Source organism: Lemur catta, chromosome 1, assembly GCF_020740605.2.
Source record: "Lemur catta isolate mLemCat1 chromosome 1, mLemCat1.pri, whole genome shotgun sequence".
NCBI lineage: Eukaryota > Metazoa > Chordata > Mammalia > Primates > Lemuridae > Lemur > Lemur catta.
This window is the reverse complement of record NC_059128.1, coordinates 224,641,183-224,665,176: the sequence shown is the minus strand read 5'-3', so window position 1 is coordinate 224,665,176 and position 23,994 is coordinate 224,641,183. Positions and strand designations below refer to the sequence as shown.

Below are 23,994 nucleotides of genomic sequence, written 5' to 3'. Positions count from 1 at the left end.
AGCAAAAGGAAAATAATAGAATTCTCTTGAGACACAACACAGAGCACCTACATTAATGTTTGGCATCTAATACGCCTGTACATTAACTTCCTTTTTCCTAAAAGAATGGAGATGAGTATCCTTGCCTGGCTTCCGTGACAGGCTGATGAGAGGACTGGATGAGAAGACGTGGTAGTGCTATGCAAGTTATAAAGCACTATTCAGATAGCAGGGTCATTATTATGGCCGTTATTATTGTTGTCTCTTTGCTGATTGCTTCTTAGGGGCCTTGCTATCTGACTAGGGTAACAAAAGCCCCATCCCAGCTGAGCTTTGAAGATAGTATTGTATCAAGTTAATCACTCCAAACTAGAAAAAGGATAAGGCACATAGATAGACCCGAGTCTAAATTATACAATGAGAAATGGTGAGGAAGATTCAAAGTAGGTCTAGATCAAATTTTGAATCCTCCCCACCAGTTATTTTTGGCCCCCTGGATACCCAGGGTCTCCCATCCTCCTAACCCCCTACATAGGAAGCTCTTTCTCACTAGTACTCCAGGTCTTAGACATTAACCCAAAGTCTTTTTCCCAATAGCGACAGCCCTGTCCTCTGCCTCACTGATGTAGAACACAGGTACCTGGTGACATTGACTACCCAAAGCCAAGTTGGGGCACCAAAGCTTATTGAGTGGCATCTCTGAGCTAGCCTGCAAGAATGCACCTCCAGGAGCCTTCAGAGGCAACAGCTTAACTGAGATTGTCAAACCACATCTCACAGAGATGTAGGGGTTCTACAGAAACTCCACAGAGGCCTTGCAAGGGGAAATAGAGCTGAAGCCAAACAGATGGGACTCTGTGTACCCTCACCCTTCAAAGGCGCTCCACCAACCCTGCTCTGGAGTTGAGACTGAAAGCAAACTGCACAGGAGAGATGGACAGATAATGCTCACTGCTTGGGTAGTTTGCAAGCATGAAGTCAGGCAGGTCTGTGTTACAGATGTTAAACCAGGTAGCCTTGAAGGCATTTGCTTAAAAATGTAAAGCAAATTTGCATATGATTCAGCATAAAATTACTCCCTGTGGTCCATAAACTCTACCTCTAAGAATGCAAAAGTAAAATAAAATCAAGTACCACAGCCAACTGCAATTGTGTTCAGCCTCAATGTTTACAGCCTGACACAGGAGGAATACAAAACAGGTTTTACATTCCATCAGTTTCATCCATGCCAAAGCAGAGCAAGGGAAAATGAGAAAATAGCTGAGAATTGCTGCTCATGAGCCTGACTATAGTGAGGCAAAGGCTTTCTGACGTCCCCTTGGCTTGAGAAACCGGCTGAAGGTGACATCTTGCCTCTGCTGCTAGTGTGGCCCTAGAGGATTACTTCAAAAAGCAGAAGACTCTGAGACACAGCATATATACAGGGCTGCATACAAAATAGGAAGACCCTTCATACACTATTAATAATATTCCGTTAAATTTGAACAGTATTGGATAGTCTATAAGGTTAACTCACAGCCATCTGCTGGGTTGGACACCATACCCATTCTACAGATGGGGAAAATGAAACACAAACAAGTTAAGTGACTTGTTCAAGGTCACACAGGAAGTCAGAAGTAGGACTTGAAGCCAAGTCTGACTCCAAGTTCAAAATTCTTTCTATACTACCACACCAGGAGTCTAGTACACACACCAGGGTGTGTGCATACACACATGTAAACATACATGTAGACACACTATTCTCCTCTTTTGACCTTTTCTGTGACTGTGGAGAAATAGTCACTCCTCTCATCAAGGTTGGGGAGCCCAAAGGCTAGCAAAGCCTAGCATTGAACTTGCTCACCATGGTGCCATCAGCAATCCTCTCCGGTGCCAGTTTGGCCTTACTGGCCTTCTCAAAGCAGTCGGCATCAGGCCCGTGGGGGGTCATTGTGCTGTGCAGGCTGCCTCCTCCTGGCAGGAACCCCCCTTGCTTTGCCTCATAGTGACCTCTGATGAGTCCCATGAATTCACTCATGCAGTTTCCTGGGAAGGTTGAAGCAGGGTTATTTTTATTATCCAAGGCAAGATCACTAAAACACCAAGACCCCTCAAACATTATTTCTGCAGAATGCCAAGAAGATAGGAGAATCTAATACATTTTATAGGATTAATGAGGAATACAACTGACAGAAGAACAACCATAAAATATTCATCAGTGTGTCATTTTTGGTAGGCAAAGCTCTACTGCATCGTCATGTGGATTATCAGAGATCTTGCATTATACAACCTAAGAAATTAGGCTGGATCTAAAAAACATCAGGACCCAGACAAAATAATCATTAAAATGCAAATCAGAATAAGGAGCATATGTATTAATACTCTGTTATCTAAGCTTACAAGCCCCATATCTTCTCTCCCAGATCAGAACCCCTTTGCAAATAGCTCCACTTTAGTACATGGCATCATCATATTTCCCGTTCCCAATCTAGAAAGCTGAAGTAGGGTGTGTGTGTGTGTGTGTGTGTGTGTGTGTGTGTGTGTGTGTGTATGTGTGTGTCTTGACGGAAGGTGATGTAATGAAAAGAACCCTAGAGTTAAAGGCCATTATCAAATGATAATCTATGTGTGAAAGAACCTTGGTATCTGTAAAACACAGACAATAAACGCTATTTATTATAACAAATACTATTTTTTATATCTGAATCTGATATCATCTTATTCTTCTGTTCTTCAAAATGTCTTTTAGATTTGTTTCTTTTTTACATTTACATTGACATCCTATTCAGAGAATCCTAAATCTTAAAATTGGGATGGATCCTTACTTTTCTACTCAATACAGAAGAATTTTCTATATCATTCCTGACAGATTACTTCCTGGGCTCTGTCTGCATGTGAATGAAAGCTGTCTACTCTACAAAGCAAACTATCATATTACCGAAGAGCTCTGGGTATTAGAAAGTTCCTTCTTACATTAAATGGAAATTTGCTCTTATGTAAGTTAAATTTATTGGTCCTGGTTGTGCTTTCTGGGGTCACACAAAATTTGACAAAAATCATCTTGTTTCCACTTTTCCAATCTTATGCTTCTTGAAACAAAGCTCTTTTTTAGAACAGCAATACATTTAGAGCAAGAATTAAAGAAATATAACCCCTGATAAGTACCTTTCTATCTCCATCCACCCATCTACCCATCCATCCCTTCATCTGTCCATTTCCCACTTCACGCATCCAGCCATCCAACATACATAATTAGACATTGTGCTGGGTACTGTGATACAGACTTGAATAAGAAATAGCCTGTTCAAAAGTACTTATAGTCTGTCCTGGGAGAGTCCTGAGAGTCCAAACTGTAGACAGAGTAGAAAGATATGGCAGTGGCAATCTTTGCAAATTCAAACATTTGACATGATAAATGCCTGCCTTTCTTGCTTACATGTGAAATACAACCAAGTGTCAAAATACTTTTATAATCAATGAAGAAGCTACAACCACCCTGCCCAGAAAACAAAAAGCCACTACAGGTCCCTACAAAGTGAGTGAGAGTGTGACAGCTCCTGCAGAAAAGGTAAGATCCAGATCGTAGCTCTATTCATTTCTCCATGAAGTGGAATAGTGATGCACATGTAAGCATAAAGTGTCTATATTTTAAGAACAGTTCTGCTCATAATTTAAATTTGCTGTCACGCTCCTTGCTCTAGTATGTGTCCTCAGGGTCACCTTCATGGCTTAATTTTAAGAAGAAAGCAAGACAGAATTCAGCTTTGATCTGAATACGAATTTAGGTAGCAATGAGTTTGGTGATGACATTTCTACATCATTTTCTACATTTCAAAGGACAGTGGGAGGATGGGCCTTGCCTTTCTGATTAAAGCTGAATCTACTTGACTAAGGTGCATTAAGATGACTGGAGGCAATATTTCTACAGAAATAATTCCCTACTTCATAAAGTCACATCAAAGTAGCAAAGATTTTGAATATTGCTAAAGCAATATTTTTAATATCTCTGGTCTAATTTCTAAATTGAGTTCTGTTCTTTTTTTTTTTTCCAACTAACTCAGGGCCACCATACCATTATAAGTTCTACCCGGGGGCCAAATTTACTTTGAGAATCACTAAAAAACTGTAGGAGGCATCTCACAAGGCCATTTGTTTTGGGCAGTCCAAACTACAAATCAAAATTAAAGAGTGGGTAGAAGGACGGGCTCGGTGGCTCACGCCTGTAATCCTAGCCCTCTGGGAGGCCGAGGTGGGTGGATCGCTCGAGGTCGGAAGTTCAAGACCAGCCTGAGCGGGACCCCGTCTCTACTAAAAATAGAAATAAATTATCTGGACAACTAAAAATATATATACAAAAAAAAAATTAGCTGGGCATGGTGGCACATGCCTGTAGTCCCAGCTACTCGGGAGGCTGAGGCAGGAGGATCGCTTAAGCCCAGGAGTTTGAGGTTGCTGTGAGCTAGGCTGACGCCACGGCACTCACTCTAGCCCAGGCAACAAAGTGACACTCTGTCTCAAAAAAAAAAAAAAAAAAAAAAAAGAGTGGGTAGAGCACCTGTAACATAGTAGCAAGCTTGTCCCAGTCAGATCACTGTATTACTCCTCCACCTAGGTAGGGAGACAAACCCTAGGCCAGTGTTTCTCAACATGCAGTCTACAGATCTCCTCCATCAGAATCTCCCGACTTGCTAGTTAAAAATGCAGATTCTGGGGTTCCACCTCAGTATCAACCAATAAACTCTCTGAGGATAGGCCCTGAGAACAATCTTTTTTAAAAAGGTATTCTAAGTGATTTTTATTTTCCCTAATATTCTCAAAGTGAGGTCCTTGGAACAGAAGCATCAGCATCACTGGGGAACTTGTTAAAAATGCAAATTCTTAGTTCTGTGCTGGACCTACTGAAGTAAAAATTCTAAGTGTGGGGCTTAGTAATCTGTATTTTAGCAAAAGCCCTGCAGGTGACTCTGACACATGCTAAAATGTGAGAAGCATTACCTCAGACACACAGAGTAAGCTCACTACAAGAACAATAGTGAAATATTGAATTATTTTATTTTATTTATTTATTGTCTTTGAGACAGAGTCTCTATCACCTGGGCTAGACTGCAGTGGCATCATCATAGCTCACTGCAACCTCAAACTCCTGGGCTCAAGAGATCCTCCTGCCTCAGCCCCTTGAGTAGGCTGGGACTATAGGTGCACACCACCATGCTGGGCTAATTTTCTTTACTTTTAGGAGAGATGGTGTCTCGCTCTTGCTCAAGCTGGTCTCCAACTCGCAAGCTCAAGTGATTCTCCCACCTTGGCCTCCCAGAATGCTAGGATTACAGGTGTGAGCCACTGTGCCCGGCCACAAATATTGAATTATTAAAGACATGTGAGGTGCACGCTGTAAGCCAGGGCAATTCTCTCTCCTTGACAATAGCTCCTCTAGGGCAGTGGTCACCAGCCTTTTTTGACACCAGGGACCAGTTTTGTGGAAAACAATTTTTCCACAGACAGGAGGTGCAGGGAGGAAGAGGTCGCTGCCTTGGCTCTACCTCAGATCATCAGGCATTCGATTCCCATGGGGAGCAGTAACCTGGATCCCTCGCATATACAGTTTCGGGCTCCTATGAGGGTCTGATAACCTCTGCTGATCTGACAGGGGGCAGGGCTCTGGCGGTGATGCCAGCGATGGGGAGTGGCTGTGGGTACAGGTGGGGCTTCACTCACCCCCTGCTGTGTGGCCCTGGGGTTGGGGACCACAGCTTTAGGGCACTAACTTCCAGGAGGAGAACAGTTAGGGTGTTTAATAGGCTTGACGTTCTTTAGACAGGATTTATGACACTATTCACAAAGCAGCTGGTGTCTCTGTAGGAGTAACTGTTCTGTTTTCTCCACCATGATGGTATCACCTGAAAAGGAGGATGCTAACATTTGACCACAAAGTGGCCTCCTTCCATCCTGAGGCCCTTAGTTCCCCACCCTATACAATGCCTAAATTTCCCATTATTCTGTTGAGCCCTGGCACCTGGGAGCTGGTATATATAGAGAGGAACCTCATATAAACAGAAGGCCCTGAGGCTAACTCAGGAAAGGTTTGTTTTCTAGAATGTTTCAGCTGAAATGCATCTTAGAGTCCTTCCAAAGCTCTATGTACAAAAAATGTAAACTCCAGGAAGTGGAATTGTACACTGACCTTTAGGTTTGATTTTCAGCTAGCTATTGCACAATTAAAAATGCCAACCTCATTAAGTACAGCCATGAAGTATTTTATTCATTCTTGGTGATGCATTCACTAATTAAATAAATATTTATTAAAAGCATGTTTTGTACCAGGTACTATGTTAGCCACATCAGTTCCTGGTCATTAGTGTCTGCTCTGGCATCAGACAGCCTGTAATTAAATCCTGACACTTAACTAGCTGTGAGGGCTTGAGAGCGTTACTTAATTCCTCTTGTGTCAGTTTCATTGTCTGAAAAAAAGATATTACCTATCTTTTACAATTACTGTAAGGATTAAATGTGTTAGTACTTTTAAAGAACTTATAACAGGGCCATAGAAACTGGCCAGTAATTGTTAGCTATCAGTAATAATAACATTAACAAAATAAAAATAGTAGATTTGTTAGGTCTTTTTCTAGGCAACAAATGCTCTACAGAAACTCCTTCCAGAATAAAGTCCATCCCTTAGTATAGACTGCAGTCTGCTTTGCCCTGCCAAAATAATTGGGAAAGGTACTCTTGAACAGACAGGTAATGAGATTTCCAAAAAGAAACAAACTAACAACCTCCCCACCACTTCCCATCTCCCAAAAGAAACAACTGAAATGTCAAGAGACTCCTTGCTTCGCACTTTGCCAGCCTCTCTGCCTCCCTTCAGGGCTAGAGAAACTGGGATCTAGGCTGAAAGTGAATGCTTCGCTACCATCCCTACAGAAGTTGTGGTATTTTAGCAGCTTAAAGTCTGGGGATCAGCTTTAGGCCTCTTGAGGCAGGATCCTGAACTCAAGCCAGGCAAGGTGTCCAGAAACAACCCAGGCATTACTCCCAATGGGTAGTGCTCACTGCTTTGCTGTCTGTTTGGTTTCTACATGTGGCTTGGCAAAAGAGACACTTACTGTGGTAATAAGGAGGCCTGAAGGTCTTATCAGCAACTCCCCATCGAGGTGGGAAGATGACAAAATCAGCGATGGCCACTCCAGGGCGGAGAGACTTGGCTGTCAACACCGTGAAAATGGATGGGTCCTGTGAATGCACGAGGAAAGACTGAACGTCTGAGGCAAGCGAGGTGACTGGATGACATGCATTTCACCCACATATGAAGGCGTTTTCAAGTGACAGTCTAATTTCTGATCAAACAAGGGAAGTCTGGTTTATCATCGAGGTGCAGTAATCACTCATCTGACTTTCCCCTCTTGCTCTGCTTGAAACAAAATGAATTAACACCAGCTAAGAGGATTCTGAGCTGCTTTTTCACCCTGCTGAGCCTACATTACATGCAACCTACTATTCCATGGGTCTCAGAAGCAACGGTGCCTGCCTCTCAACCTTAGGTCAGGGTGATTAGAGATGGGATGTGCTACAGAAGGGACGCTCAGCGTAAGGTGGAAATAGAAATAACACAATATCCAAGTTTTGGTGTAGACGTGCTTCTCTTTGGGGGAATCACAGAGATTACAGATGGTATCTGTAGGCAAGAAAGTCTGAGAACTGGTTCATTGCTTTCTTATCCTTGTTTGACTCTCAGTTCTAAAATATACCATTTACATCACTAGTCTTGGTAGTGGTAGTGTAGAGGTGGGATCGGTTGAAGGACAAGATCGTGGTGTTTCAAGAACTTTAGAATTCTTTAGTGGAAAGACTGGGATTCAATTTAATTGAAATCAACAGTCATGTTTGCTTTCAGATGCCAGGCCAGGGTCTGGGGATTCAAAGATGACTGGAGTCTATTCCCTGCCCCTTTAGCATCAGTTGTGGGGTGGAGGTGGGGCAGCTATTTCTGCCTGAAAGGATGAAGGAAGGCTTCAAAGAAGAGGTGATATTTGAGGTAGGTCTTGAAGAATGAAGAAGAGAGAGAAAAAGGGAAAGAAAGAAGGAAGGAAGGAGAGAGAAAGAAAATGAGGGAGGGAGGAAGAAAGGGAGAGAGAGAGGGAGGAAAGGAAGGAAGGAAGGGATTGAAGGAGAGAAGGAAAAGGAACTTTAATTACAGAAAACAAAAAAGACATCAAAGCACACAGAGATTTTGTCAAGGAGAGAGAAGGCTAAAACCCATGGTGCACTGACAGAAGGGAGAGGGGCAAGAGGTGGTACTGGAAAATGAGTCCAGGGACAGATGGTGAAGAGCATCAAACACCACGCTTCACAGCTCAGACTTAATCCTAAGCCCTGGGAGGCCTGCAAAGGTTTTCAAATGCAGTCGTGGAATAATCAGATCTGATTTTGGAAAAATAACTATAGCAGCAGTACAGAGAATATTGAACCTCTGGTAAATTCAAATTAAAAAAAACCCAACTCTTATTGCTGTAAGAGTTAACATTTCTTCATCTGTTTCTCTGAAACTATTAAAGAGAAGGTAGTGAGGCACAAATAAAGTGTTATCAGTGTCTCAGGATCCTTTTTCATGCTGTTTTGGGCTTGCTGTCTCACTTTTCTTTTCCCCTTTGGTTTTATTAAGAGTTGCTGCTGTTCAGAGATGTAGTTTTGTTCCCCCAGAGATAAGATGAACTGGCTCTGAGTAATCCTTCTGTCTGTGATTCTCTGGCTTCTGCTCTAATTATCCCCCCAGCTCGTGGGTTAAGTTAATCTCTCATGAATGAGGCTGCAAAATGAACCTTCCCCCAGGATCTCAGAACCAGCACTTTATCAAGAATGTGGGGCCTTCGGGGCCTGCACTGTAGACCAGGGACCTATTCGTGGCTCCCTAACTGAGTGAAAAATATGACCAAGTTCACACTCTAGAATTTCTTTGGTTTAAATCCAAGCACTGAACATGAGTAGCTTTAGAAGAAGGCTGTCGGCTCCATCACTGCCAAAATCAGCCAGGAGTGGAGGCACTGCGGAAGGCGGCCAGAGCATGCAGAAGAGACTCAAGATTTGTGAGGGCAGAGACATCTCCAAATCCATAAATGCTCTTTTCTCCTCATTTCATCACTAACATTTAGCAGTTGGTTGTTTTTTCAGAATAAATGTTCCACAAAGAAACTAAGTTTTTACCCATCTATAAGAGTTACTGCGAATACTCTGTAAAGAGTGAAGCTGTGTTCAGGTGAATGTTGAGTATCTGGCCTGGCTTCCCCACTTAGCTATGTTATTTACTACTTCACCAAAGGACAAGTGACTGTATCTAGGGCTTCCAAGGGTGATATTGGAAATTTTAAATCTGTGAATGTCAGGGTTCTACTGTGGACCCCTCCCACCCAAGGGTTGCCCAATCCCCAGGGCCACTGCATGGTTCAGACTTACTGCGTGGTCAAAGGCTACTGAGTTGATGACCATGAAGTTCTCCAGGTTGTACTTGTACGGTGTATAGTTCCCATGCCAGGCCACAACATTGAATGGGGAGACATCCTAAGACAAAAAGCAGGGAAGGATGATTTTAGCTTCTAATGTTTTTGTAGCTGTGATTCCACAATATGTTCTGTATGTAACTCTCTCTTCTTTGGATTTGATTCTGTTCTCAATTTAATTATACCATCCTTTGGGAGAAGTATAACCTGTAATCATTTTGTGGTTGCTTCACACACCCCCTACCAGGCCCTCACTTAGCCACTAACCCTATTTTTCCAGTTCATAAGCTGCAGCTGCCTTCTGATCACATGTGCAGCAAAGCACAGCACATTTTCCAAGAAGTGCCTTTTCAACAATTTTTAACTTAACTGTGGGAATCTGTGGATGTCAGCAATTCTCAAACAATCTGGGCTACCTTCTGTTTCCTGGTGCAGAAGGCACCTGATATGATGGTTCTCCAGGTAATTGCAGCCTAGAGAAGCTTCCAGTAGACACAGTGCCTGGGTGGGTGAGTCTCTGAGAGGAGAGGAGGCCTCTAAGAGTTCCAACCCCAAGGACTTAAGATTTCAGAGCAATCTTAAGGTGATGCTTCTTGGTCCTGTACTGGGGTAGAAAGGGATCAGTGTTCTGCTATGGGAAGGTGGTCCCTGCTGCAGCTATGTGTCCGTTTGAGAAATAGAATCCAACTCAGAATTTCCTAAAGGCCTTAACGAAGGGGCTACTCATAGAAGCATGGTTAGGGTTCAGTGGAATGACAACAGCTGTTGAGGTATCTGAGCCTAGCAATAACGGGAAGACACTGCCATTCCTATGCATGTGGAATAAGGGAGGGAAATATTGTTACAGGACTCCAGCAAGAGCTAGAACCATGAAGATGGGGGCTGCCCAGTGAAATGCCCCATTAAATATTTACCAAATATTTAATAAATAGCTCTCTGGAGAAAAAGATAAAGCTTTGATTTATAGTGTTTTCTGATTTCTGGGGTGTAAATACTCTCACCATGATCATTTTTGAGCTATTAATGTGATGCCACCAAACACAGAATTGGCAAGAGATGTGCATATGAGCTCCGGCAAGTTAGTATGAATTGGCTCCAGCACTCCACTGGGGCTACCCAGCAGGAGATGAGGCCATAGGGGATGCAACTACTGCCAGAAACACAGTCCCAAACAGTGAGAAAGCAGGGGAAAAATACCCCAACTTGTCTTTCCTTCTGCCCTCCAGTTTCCCATGGGTTGAACCCAACTGGAAGCCAGCTGGCCAGGGAGCCCAGATGGTACACTCCATATAGATCTGTGCTCCCAGGGCACAGATCATGGCAAAGAAGGGAGAATGGATGAATAATGGTTCACACAGAATAATCAGCACAGGGTCCACATGGAAAGTGAAAACCTTTCTGGAGAAGCTGCTGGAGGCTTCTTCTAGAATGGTAGTTCTTTATCAACTGTATGTAAAGAGTAATCTGGGGAGCATGCTTAAAATGAATGTAGATTTCCATGAGTATGGGACTTGCATTTTTAACAAGCCTCCCTGAGGGTTTCTAATGTAAATAACCCCTGAATTTTGAAAGACCCTGACCCAGAGAATATGAGGATGACAATGTTGTCTGCCTCAGAGTTTAATTTTAAGTGCCAAACTGGTTGGCCTCTGACGGTTGACGTAACTTCTAGATTCAGTCCAAGGACAATAACATACCTAGGCAAATATAAGAAATAAGTCCAAAAGAGAAAATAAAGCAAACAAATAATGCTAACCAGAAGAAATCTTTTGGTTCTTTTTATGGTATGATTATTTTATTCTGATATATTATATGTTCAGTATATTAATAATATTATATAGAAATATATTATAGATTACTTATTACATTATTTCTTCTAAATCATTATTTGTGCCTTTGCTTATGTCCTGAATTTACCAAGCTAATTAACTGAGCTCTACTTGTTTTGTATCAACCATTGCTTGTATTTGAAACATGGTAGCGATTGGAAAATATGAATCTTGGCTGATCTGCTTGTTAACTCATTTTCCTTTTCAGAACACATTACACTGCCTGCATATTATGTTTTCTACACTGTTTCTAGAGACCTACATATTGCCAGGATTTTCCTTGCCTGGTGAGTGAAAAGAGAACAAACTTTGGAGTCAGACAGATAGGAGTTCAAATGCTGGTTCTACCCCTCTGTACCTTAGTTGTGTGGTAAAGATGACAGGGTATAGGCAAAGTATCTAACACAGGTCTTGGCAATTCATAGGTGCCCAATAACTATCCATTCTGTGTCCTGTCTACCAACCCTCTTACTTTACCTGTTTGGCAGCAAACAGCTTGCCCTGGTATTTATTAATCACAGTGTAACCACCTGGTACTTGGCGATCTTCATACCAGGCAACAGGTATCAAGAAATCACGAGGATTGGCCAAGCCATTGGCTCCTAGAACACAGTAACCCAAAAGTCTTTTAGACACTTTGAAAATGACATAGGAAAGATGCCCATGGTTGTGCAAAGAGAAAGGCTTTCTTTCATGTCAAGAGCCACTCCATAAATTGCTTTCATCGCTTAAAGACTCACTGGATTCTCAGTCTACTTGATATGTATCATCTCATCACTACAGATGAGGGAAAGGAGGAAGGAAAGAGACTATAAAAGAGGAAAAGGGAAGATGGGATAGAATCCCAGACCCTTTCTTTTCAAGGAAACCCTGATGACTCTAGAACTCATCGACAGTCCGTGATCTCAGATAGGAAGGGTTACATACTGTTGCCCTAGGCATGCCTCTGCTCCTTAGACAGAACTTAGAATTCAAGTCTATGAAACCTCTCCAGCCTGAAAAATCTGTCTGCCACTCAGGGAGGAAGTGTTCAGGACTTGTCTGCTTACCTCTGCTTAGGAGCAAGTGTTGCCTCCAGAGAAAGAAAATAAATCAAAAGACCAAATATGAAAAGCATAAGTGCAAAAACATAATTTAACTCCGAGAGGAGAAACCTGGGGAGTGTTTTATCATTTCAAGCTCCTAGGGTTAAAAAAAATAAGCCCCTGGCTGGTTAGTAAATTATATATATTTTCCAGAGGGTACATGTTCCCTGGAACCTGGAGGCTATGCTGACTGCAGAGCAGCAGGAAGCCAGAGCAAAGTGGGAAGAGTGGGCGGTGAGCAGGATGACAGCAGGCCCACCATGGCTCCAGCTGCCTCTCTGCTGCCTCCCACCTTCCTCTGCATATTTGGATCCCTCAGGGGAGTGACCAGAAGGCACATGCTGGCCTGTCCCTGTTTTGCTCTAAAAAGCTGTTCACAAGGAAGGGAAGAACTGGGAGGTGTGACCAAAGATGAAACCAAGGGCCAATTTTTCCAGCCACTCCATTCGCTCCAAGAGATGTTTTGAGAACAACCCCTCCCAACACTGCATCTCCTGCCTCCAGTTTGCCAGAAGGACAGGGACTGAAGGGACCTTTGTTCACTTGTGAATGTTTTAATCTGCCTCACAGGGCTGTGGTTTCTAGCTCCTTCATAGCACTGAGTGATGTACCTTTTTTGACGGTTACGTATGTGGATTTTGTGGAGCGTGCTCAGTAGGAATGTAAGGTTCACAGACTATATGTCACCCAGTTCATCCTTTCTTTCCATAGGAATATAGCCCTGTCCATTTTTATGGCTTTCCCCACTTTATTGTCTACACACAACCCATGGACTTAAGAAAAGGATCTCCCTCCTATTCACAAAGCTCATGCACACTTGTATGCTTTTGCAGAATGGTTCCCTTTTCTCTTTACTTCTCCTCAACTTTTCATCAAGAATTAGTCAAATCTTATCTCTTCTGTGAAGCTGTTCCTGGTGACTAGCCCACAGTAACCCAAACCTCTACATCCTTTACAGTGTATACTGTATAACTAGAAATCTGTTATACATTATCTTTATCTCTAGTGTTGATGTACTATTCTAGGGAGATTTATAATGGGCTGGTTTGGGGCATTTTCTGTTATGCATGTATTTTATGGGAAGACACTTGGTCTAGAGAAGAAGTTGTCTAGAGAGAAAAGCTGAAGTTTGAGTGAGATAGTGAGGGGAGAAGGATATTTAACTTTCATGTAATTATCTCTATCCTATATCTTAAATGAGCCTTAGAGGCTCATAGTGATGATTTACCAATGGGTCCCAGGTCAGGTAACTCAAAGTGGATGCCGTAGACCTCCAGGATGTAGCCCCTGGTCTCCTCGAAGACATCTATGCTGAACCGCATTCCCCTCTGGAATGGAAAGTAGACATGAGTGTGCCCTCTCAAATCACACCTATAGTTATAAAGAAGCCACCTCAGGGCCACAGCAAAAATAAAGCTCTGCTTTGCTGAGCTATGTTTGAGAGGTGACCAGATCAAAGATGAGTTAGAAAGAAAAACTGAACTCCTGATCACATCCTCACATCCGTGACCCAAGCCAATTCTAGTCTAATCTCTCATTGGGTCTAGAGATAACAGTATAAAAAAAATGTACCTTCACAGTCCCCACTGCCATCAGCAGGAACAGGGCCTTACCCAGCATGTGTATAAATATTTAGGCAAGTGAAGTGACAATTGCTCTTTGCTTTGGTATCGTGTGCTGTATTAAAGCGAAGCAGGCACCCAAGCCTGCTCGCCCTTCAGCACATGGAGCCTTCTGCATAACTCAGACTCCCTTCCTGTTGCCCAGACATGACAGAGAAATTTTAGAGTTGGAAATAGCAGCAGCTGAAACATCTGATTGCTCCAAAATTAGTGAGAGGCAGGGAGGAGAAGGGGACACATCACCAACCTGAATGACGCAGATTTCATTGGGCTGCACAAGCATCTTGCCAAACTCGGTATAAATGAGAAGCTTCCCTTTCTGGGGAACTGGCGAAGGAGACAGGGCAGTGGTGAGCAATGCTTTTCATGTGAGAACCACTTCATGAAGAGTGAAGCCTTAAGGGCTGCATTTTATTTTTCATTCCAAATGAAAAGAGCTTTACTGAATCTCTTGGGAGGGGGGAAATGTATCTTCTAACAACTTAGGTTAGCTATTTTACTATCTAGAAGAATGTGAATGTAAAAAATGACTGCTTTTTTTTTTTGTCTCCAGATAAGGAGCTTGTATATGCACAGTTTTGTGAATTGGCCAAAATGTGCAGCAGAAATAGGATGGAATGTCACCCATTTCTGATAGCTCCAGTGAAAGGCTGGTATTTGTATGTCTACATCAAAATGTTTACTCCAAAATACCAATACTAAAAAACCATCAAATAGAATGAGCAGACCAGAAAAATCTCTGATAGACATTACATTTTAGATGGCCTCATGAAAATTTGAAGTTAAATTGCAGTTATGAATGACAGATGGGCTTTTTATTGGGTGAGTTTGAAGACAAATAGAGTTATCTTAATAAGTTAACCACATGTTGGTATTAATCTTCATTTCTTTTCAGCTGCCCAGTTCTCCCACATCAGAAAGGCCCAGAAGAGATGGGCAAGGATAGACCAGAAAATAGAATTTGGCCTTTGAGGGACACTAGGAATCTCTTCCAGACTACGAGTGGCCACCAGTGGTCTCTAGACTTCAGTAGATTGCACTAAATCAAAAAGATAGATTGGAAGATGAAGGAAAATAATGTGTATAAATTACAAAGCAGCTTGTGGCTAGAGGCTGATTAACAATGAGAGGATCTGAAATCTTCAGAACTCACCAATCAAGAAGTCACCATCTGAATTGTAAAAGCATCTGAAATATACAGAGTAATTTCTGTGATTTTCAGTTTTAATACTATCTAGCTAAATTAATTCATACCACAAATTATTTAGTGTCTCCTATGTATCAGACTCTGAGCTGGGTATAAAATGGTGAGCAAAATGACCCAGTCTGCCCTAGTGGAATTTAGAGTCTAGTAGGGAGTCAGCCAGCAATCAAATAATTATAGAACTGTATCATTGCAAACTGTATGGCAGTATGAAAATCAAGTTCAAGGGAATGAAAGAGTAGGGACTTGATCTAGGTTGGGGAGTCAGCAAAGTCTTCTTCACAGAAGGGACATATTTGACCTGAGATCGGAAAGCATTATTTAGGTGAGGGCATGGGGAGTAAAGAGAACATTTCAGGCAGAAGAGACAGTATGTGCAAATGCTCTGAGGCAGGAGGGCACATGGCCGGTTGAAAGAAGTGAATGAAGGCCAGTGTGGCTCAAGTGAAGAGGGGAAGTGGCCTGATATGAGGTTGGCCTGATATGAGGGAGATCTCCAGTGCCTTGTCATAGGATTGTGATCTTGGCCCCGATACATGGCTCAGAGAAGTTAAACAGCATGCACAAGGTCACTCAGCCAGGAGGACTGGAGTTGGGCTATGGACACAAACGGTCTGGTTCCAGAGGCAGGATATAAAACTGCTATGATGTTCTGCTTCCCATAGAAAAGGCAGGAATTCCATTTACATATTTTTTTATTTTTTTTAAAGCCAATATATAAGCTCCTCTACTTAGGAACTTTAAGCTTACACAAAACTATTAGCCAGCCAAAGCCAAACTCTGTTAGCTTAACCTGCCACCAACAGTTGGCCCTAATGGCTGCTTATGCAATGTGACTTTGTGTTCAAGAACATCCCAGGGGAACCTTAGAAAATAAGGATATTCTGGCCCAAACCTGCTTAAAGTCAAAATGCCTCTTGAACTATGCCTACATTCCAGGGCCCCATCCTTCCTTTTCTGTTTGCATCTTGATGTGATGTTCTTGTTTATGTCATGGGGGTCAGTCAAGATAAGAAATGCTTACTTATTTTTATTATCGATAAATAGATGTCAACATTGCTCTGAGGAAAAACCCAATAACAAAAACAACAATGTAGGTGCATGTGTGACTTCACAAGACCAAAACCTGGCCTTCACTCTCTGGCCAACAGCCCTTGGGAGATGGCACGTCCTGCCCCAGCACCGAGCCACTTACCTGTCCCACATGGAGATGTTGCAGAGGAAAATGTGGATAGCAAGCCCATTGTTAGACCTGATGTCTCCAGCTCCACACAAGGTGTGCAGGCCCTAGGAAAGACCCATGGAAGAGGGAAAAGAAAATGTGAATGTGCCCAAGGGGCAGCCCTCCCTCTGTCTCTTAGGGTTATGAGATAAAGTTCTACTAGGGTCTTCCCTTGGGACCAGTGGGACATTTGGGATCCAGGCTGCTTCTGAGGAGCAGCTCTAAATATAGGGTTTAGAGCAATTAATAAGGATAAGAATTCCAAGATGATTCAAACAATTTGGCTTATGGCTGGCCAATGTAGACTGTCTTTAAGTAAGCCATGAGCTGCGGCTGATCTGCAGAACCCTCCACTAGTCTCTCTGAGCCTCCTTCTCCCATCTGCCACATACTCCTTGCTTGGGGTGCAGTTATTCCAGTAATCCAGCACCTTAACTACCAAACAGAGCTTCCAACCAGCATTGTACTAACTAGAGTTGCCACCCTGAGTTGATGCTATTCTAGCCCAAGCATCCATTTCAGGGATCCATGAACTTGGAAGGGAGACACTGTATACTTATTTTCACTAATACCCAGGTGAAATTTATCATTTCCTTCAATTAATATGAATATAGGCAACCAACCACAGCAGTATTAGAAGTGCCTATAACCTTGTCAATGATAAAAATCATGGATATTTTATATCATATTATAGTTGTTATAGATATCTCAAAATATATTTATGCTCATATCATATTTAGTAGATTTTTCCATAGATCTTATGATTTAGTACCTTAACAAGGAAGCATATATGACTACAAGCCAAACCAAATTTGTTTTTAGAAATGTTTTTATCATTTTATTTCAATATAATTAGCTTATTTGTAATTTTATGTAATTTATCTTATACATTTAAAAACACAGGAATCACTAGACTATCAAACGGGTCCCTAGAGCAAAAGGGTTAAGAGCCCCTGTTCTAGCCAAAAGCAAAGGAGCTTGAGGTAGGAAAATGTTCAATTTCCATTGGCCTTTCTGAGGTGTAAATAGCTCATGAGTGCCCTTTGGTGTTAGGAGCCATAATGTGCCTATAACTAAGAGAGCTCTTGGCTGACCCCCGAAGCTTATGCAGGTGATTTTGTCTCTGCTGTCTTCTGGTAAGACTGCTTTTGCTTGGTATTCAGCCTGCAAATGGTTGGATCACTCACCATGGAAGAGAGGAGGGCAGTGGGAATGTGTGGATAGTACTGACTTACACTCACGAAGTCCACTCTCTTCTGAGATGCTTTTGGAATCTCAAATGGTTTCCATCTAAGCTGGAAAAAAATATATACATACAGGAAAATTATTTTTCAAGGGGAAACCATCGACCTTCTAAATAAATAGCATCATTTACATAGAAGAAAAAGGACAGGTGCTCCCTCTGTGAGGCTCTGACTACTTGTGATTTTGTTATTTTAACATTAATGATTATCCATTATTTTCTTAAGGGGGCTCTGTTGGTGTGTATGTTGTGTGTATGTCATACATGCATGTGTGTATGTGTGTGTGTGTTTAAAACTATATGAATATAAACTGTCTTTGTTTCTTAGTATTTAAATTATAAAAATAAAAAAAAAATCACTGCTTCCTTTTCCAGAAGCTATTTGTTTCTTTTAACATTTTGCTCAGGCACATCAGTGAGTTTTGACTGATGCCGCTTTTCATGCTATTTATAATCAGCTCCCTTTCCTGGCATGCCAGCCTCTCTGTGTGGGCTCCTGACACTGCAGGGAAAGGTTCTACTTCTACTTTCAGCCCTTGGAGTTTTAAATTATTTCTTTAAGCCAAAGAAAAAGCACCCAGCTGAGACTGGATTTGGTAAATGCAGTACTGGGTTCCATTTCTTCACCAAACCCTACGTTTGTCCCCAGGCTGCCTAATGGTTCAGTTTAAATCACAACAATCTTTAATTTAATAATGAAATGATCTAAGGAAGTGGGGAGAAGAATCAGCAGGTTCAAGCCCTACTTGAAGTGTCAGCCCAGCACTTATTAATCGTCTTGGCCACAGGCCTGACCCAGCCAGGCTGGCAGCTGGGAAACCCAGCTGCCACATCTCATGAGGACTGGCTCCATTGGCTGCAGTGCCTGGCCAAGGTGGGTTAGGCAGGGCCTCCATCAGGTCATGGGGATCAGCTGATTCTGTATTTCAAAAGGGCAGCCAGATGGGAAAGGAAGTAGCAAGAGGAAAAGGCAGTGCTGGGATGATTCTGTCTCTCTGACATACACAGTCAGAAAGCGGCCATCATTTCTTAAAAGCAAAGCAGGATGATCACGTTCTGAGACTATTTAAAAAGGATATAAAATGTTGACTTGGAAAACAGTGTTGAAATCATGCTTCAGAAAGAAGGAAACACTTTAGGAGTACTTCTATTGAGGATGATATTAATATTTTCTGGAGTTGGAGGGGTAGAGACCTGAGAGCAAGGATGTAGAGGAGGGTCTCTCAGCTTTGGCACTATTGACATTTTGTACTGAAAAATTCTCTGTTGTGGGGTGCTGTCCTGTTCATTGTAGGATGTTTAGCAGCATCCCTCTACCCACTAGATGCCAGTAGCAATTCCCCAAGTTTTAAAAACCAAAAATGTCTCCAGACATTGCCAAATGTCACTCACTTGGGGGAAAAATTTCCCCAGTTAAGAACCACTGACCTAGGAGGATATCCCTTGATATCAGGAAGTCCACAGCTGGGCACTGCTGGATTTTTGAGGGGAAGTTCTGCTCTGCTACTAAACATTACCTGCTGCTTCTCTCTATGGTAGCAGTGCAGAGTTTGTATACCCAGGAAGATTGTCTGGAAGATAATACTAACCAGCATCTTAGTTTCAGAAAGAGTCATCATTCTAAATTTCCCAATGGAAGGGATTTAAGTATCGGACCTATGTATGGTTGTCTGGGCAACATTTTAGCTCTATCCAGAAGTTCTCAACACTGTAGAATCACATGGAGAGCCTTTGAGACCAAGAGCAAATTAAATCAGAATCTATGAAGGTGAGGCCTAGGTATCAGTATTTTATCAAAGCTCTTCTCATGTGCAGCTAGGGTTTAAGAACCAGCACACCCAACCCAGAGATTCTGTGATTCTTGTATTGCTGAACCAAGTGTCATGCTCAGAAAGTTCACCCAGTCAACCAGCCAATCAACCAACCAACAAATCAATCAATCAACTAAACTGTGGCCTCTTGGGCCAAATGTGGCAGTGATAATGCTAGTTAACAAACAGCAAGAATGACTAAGTAATGCAAATCTAAGGATTTACAAATCTAAGGGAAAAAAGGGAGCAAGAAAAGAGAGAAGAAGAAAGAAAAAAGGGAAAGAGAGAGAAAAAAGGACATATATATATTTACATATATATATGGAATACTACCTAGAATCTCAGTTTCAGAAAATCTTAGTTTCTCTCTCTCTCTCTAGAGAGATACTACCTAGATATCTAGGTAGTAGGTAATATTACCTAGAATCTTAGTTTCAGAAAATCTTATATATATAGAGAGAGGGGGGGGGGGGAGAGAGAGAAATCCCAGAATCCCATAGCAGGGGATTTGCTGCTTGGTTTGTTGCACTGAGACCTTTGTACATTTGCCTGAAGTTAAAATACCTGTGTGGATAGAAATAAGAGCCTGGCCCCAGATAAGAGGTTTGCCTTCTGTGAGTGGGAAAGACTGAACCAGAGAGGCTGATGGTGACCAGGTCTGCTGGTCATATTGCAAGACTTTCTGTAGCACATCAGCCCTCAGGTCATGAGGAGAGAGTGAGCCTGGGGTGGCAGGTGGAAAGGCAACTGCGCGATGATGTAGGGAGCATACCTTCAACAGGACCCACATCACAGAGGAAGTGATGGCCTTGATGAACCTTCTCTAAAGCAAAATATGATTCCCATGAAATGACAGAGATGGTATAGAAAGAGGAGTCATTTATCTGTTGAGCCTGATGGCAGAAGATTATTTAGAGTTTATATTCAAGTCATACAGGGCCTATATGATGAAAGGTAGTAAAGACCCCAAGGTGGTTCTGATAAACCCAGCACCCACAAGGGAAAACCAGCTTTGGATTCTCAGGCAAGAGATTTTGGTCAGGAGCTCTGATGTGATATTTTGGTAATTGTCTGGAGGGAGATTTGAGGAGAGGATGAACAAGAAGAGTCCATGGAGTGCAGGGTAGAAACATCTACTAAAGCCAGATGCTCATCTTCACCATATTCTGTAGAGCAGCAACTCTTTGCTCCAAGGCCAGACCAAGAGGGTGGTGCATTGGGCTGAGCCAGAAGACTTGGTTTCTGCTACTGCCTCTGTTCCCATTTACTCTGTGGCCTCAGACATGTTTTCTCTTACACTTAACCATGGGGTGCTGGTGAGAACCATAATTCCATAATTCTCTTCAGAGAAGAGCTTCTGAAAGAAGTAAAGGATGCTTGTTAACTGACTTAGTCCTTGCTATGGACTAAATTGTATGCTTCCTCCATATTCATATGTTGAAGCCCTAACCTCCAATGTGACTGTATTAGGAGATAGGGCCATTAGGGAGTAATTAAGGTTAAATGAGGTCATAAGTGTGGGACCCTAATCTGTTAGGACTGGTGGCCTTATGAGAAGAGAAAGAGATCTCGCCTTCTCTCTCACATGCACTCAGAGGAAAGGCCATGTGAGGACACAGTGAGAAGGTGGCTGCCTGTAAGCCAAAGGAGAGCCCTCACCAGACACCAACCCTGCTGATGCCTTGAACTGGGACTTCCAGTCTTCAGAACTGTAAGAAAATAAATTTCTGTTGTTTAAGTCAACCAGTCTGTGGTATTTTGTTATGGCAGCCCAATTAGACTAATGTAATCCTACAACTTTTTTAACAGTTTATTTTATTCATACCTTATATTATTGCTAAATAGTTCTTCCATACAGGATTTACTTGTTAAACATTTCAAAACCCATGAAATCAATTGTAATGCCCAATGCAATGATTTGACTATAGGAGGCATTCATAAATATTTGTTGAATGACTGAATGAGTGACTAAATTTAAGGCACTGAGAACACTGCTAATATTTCAAAGAACACAAGACTAAAGCAAATTTGTGAGATTTTTGGAAGTCAAAACAACATTCAGGCAATAGCTAGGATACTGACATATGTTTCTAAAGGTCCAAAGATTATTTCCAAAATGTAAGTCAGCTCTTTATACATGTGCAAAACCATCACTTCTATATCCTTTCTGATTTTCTATTAAGTCATCCTTTCAACTGTTGAGAGAGGGGTGAAGTCTCCAACTATAATTGTGGATTTGTCTATTTATGCCGTTAGTTCTATCACTGATTCACATATTTTACAGCTCCACTCTGCAAATTCCATTGGAAAATAAACTTCTACTTAATAGAAATGAGATCATCAAAATGAATCTGAAAAGCATCTTCAAGGGTGCCCAAAGGTAGATTTTAAAATTCTTTAAGATTATTTAAGGAGGAAGACAGAGAATTGGTGACAACATTTAATGATCAAAATTCAAAATTTATGCTTAGAGATGAAAAGGAGTTAGAGAATTGGCCTTGGTATTTCCAGAGTCAGAAAATTGGAAGTTGGGCTAGATGATCTGAGTATCTCTTTCAACTCTTCAGTTTACTGAGATTCTCTCCAAAACTGCCATGGACTGAACTAGATGGGATGAATTGGATGCTCTCAACAACGTTGGCTGAGGAGAGGTAGAAATTGGTACCACCTATCCAAGAATTTTGAAGTAACTTGTAGGTGAAGTGGTGATCACAAGGTATAAGCAATTGTTAACAGTAGCTATGGCTGGGAGAGACCAGGGGTAATTGGTGGTAGTGAGTTTCATCCAGACTAGGGAAGGTAAGGGTGAATAAAATAAAACAATGGCTCACTGAATTCTTCAGAAAATCTAGCAGTTTGAGAAAAAAAGGTAGCATGATTTGTGTGGTGAGAAATCAGGCTTTGATTGATTCATCTGATTTCCTTGAGGTAATAGGAAAGAGCACAGGTAAAGAGGATCTAATTCATTGTAATTTATTTAGATTTCCAAGTCTTTCATGACGCTATAAAAAAAGGTGAGCCATCAAGGATAGAAACCTGGATTTCCATTTGCCCTTGCCCTTGAGTGTAAAGCTAAGGGCTTCCTATTCATTAACTAGCACCTAGCATAGAACATGGAACATAATAGTCATTAAATATTTGTTGGATGACATTTAATTCTCACAACTGTCTGAGGATACTATGATCATATATCATCTCTATTTTAGAAGTTAGAAAACTAATGGTTTTCTCTACCAAGAACTGATGCCAACACTCCCCTTGCCCGTTTTATAATATTAACTATACCCCAAGCCCTTTGGTCTGCTTCCCAAACTATTACTGACCTTCTTGGCTCCTGAACCCAAGCTTTGCCTCCTTTTAATGGTCTTGTACTTGGTCTTCAAACCTGACCCTTATTTATTGCTCCTCTACTGCTGAGTCACCCTGGCCCAGTCTGACTCCTGGGACACTAACCTTGCTTGAGGTCCTTCAGGGTCAACAATTCTTGTCCAATCCCCTTATATTAATTCATCCAAACAATATTTATTGAACTTCTCTGTGTGTCAGATTTTATGCTAGGAGGTGGATGTGACATTGTCTTTCCCTCAGGGAACCCTGGAAATGTGAATGCCTCCTCATAGGAAAATAAGGAAATGAGTAAGTGGAATTGACTTTGGAGGAGAAATGTAAACAGTAATGTTCCCTCAGGAATAAGTCCTGGCACAGGGCCTATTTAACATTCTTATACATGGAAAATAAGAGATACAAGCAATGAAATCATCTGGTTTGCAGACAGCTTCAATATCTTTCCAAGGAGTGAAATATAAGTTGATAGAGATGCACTGGAAAAAGAGCTAGCAAGCTGTCCAAAAGGGCTGAACAGGGCAGTGTGCACTGCAGTGTTGGCAAACGCCAGTGAATACATTTAGGGGAATGCAATCTAGTCTATTTATAGGATGATGGGATCTGAGCTATCAGGGAGTAAATTCAACAAATACTTGCGATTCCACTATTTGGAAGAAAGCACGTACTGGATGCAGCAGAGCAGATGAAGATGATGGAGACATAGATCTTACTCTCAAATACTCTGAGAAATATTGAAAGGTTTCAATGAAGAAAATGTTGTTTAAAATGAGTCTTAAATTATGGGTGGGATTTGGAAGGATGGATGTTTGTAAGGGAAGAAGAGGAAATCCCTGGTAGATAAAACAGCATAAAGTACCATGGCAGGAGAACTGAAGGTGCTGTCCTGGAATGGTGACGGTTCCAGTGTGACTGGTAGGTAGAGGACATGGAAGGAACTTAGAGTTTGAAAGCCTATGACAGTGAATTAGGGCTCCTGATCTCCTGTCTTGGCAGCCTGCACTGGATTGGCAGGGCAGTGGAGGGGAGCGGTGATGGTGGGATTTAAAGATTTTTGAGATGATAATTAGCAAGCTGAGTCTGAGTCTGGCAGCAGGGTGTGGGATAGAAAGGGGAAGAAGACACATGGGCCAGTTAGGAGGCTATTATAATAGTCCAGGTAAGAAGAAATGAGTTCTGAACCAGGT

General features: G+C 41.9%; 1 protein-coding gene across 2 annotated transcripts in view; it reads right to left on the bottom strand.

Annotated features, from left to right (window-relative positions):
- HGD (homogentisate 1,2-dioxygenase) overlaps positions 1–23,994 on the bottom strand; it is a 42,182-nt gene that overhangs the window by 1,165 nt on the left and 17,023 nt on the right. For both annotated transcript variants that reach the window (XM_045540181.1, XM_045540182.1), the window contains 9 exons: positions 17,647–17,706; positions 16,385–16,476; positions 15,139–15,173; positions 14,233–14,312; positions 13,592–13,691; positions 11,756–11,880; positions 9,406–9,510; positions 7,062–7,188; positions 1,823–2,004 (listed from right to left, as the gene is read on the bottom strand). In XM_045540181.1, coding sequence (XP_045396137.1) covers positions 1,823–2,004; positions 7,062–7,188; positions 9,406–9,510; positions 11,756–11,880; positions 13,592–13,691; positions 14,233–14,312; positions 15,139–15,173; positions 16,385–16,476; positions 17,647–17,706 — 906 coding nt within the window. The remainder of the gene's footprint in view (positions 1–1,822; positions 2,005–7,061; positions 7,189–9,405; positions 9,511–11,755; positions 11,881–13,591; positions 13,692–14,232; positions 14,313–15,138; positions 15,174–16,384; positions 16,477–17,646; positions 17,707–23,994) is intronic.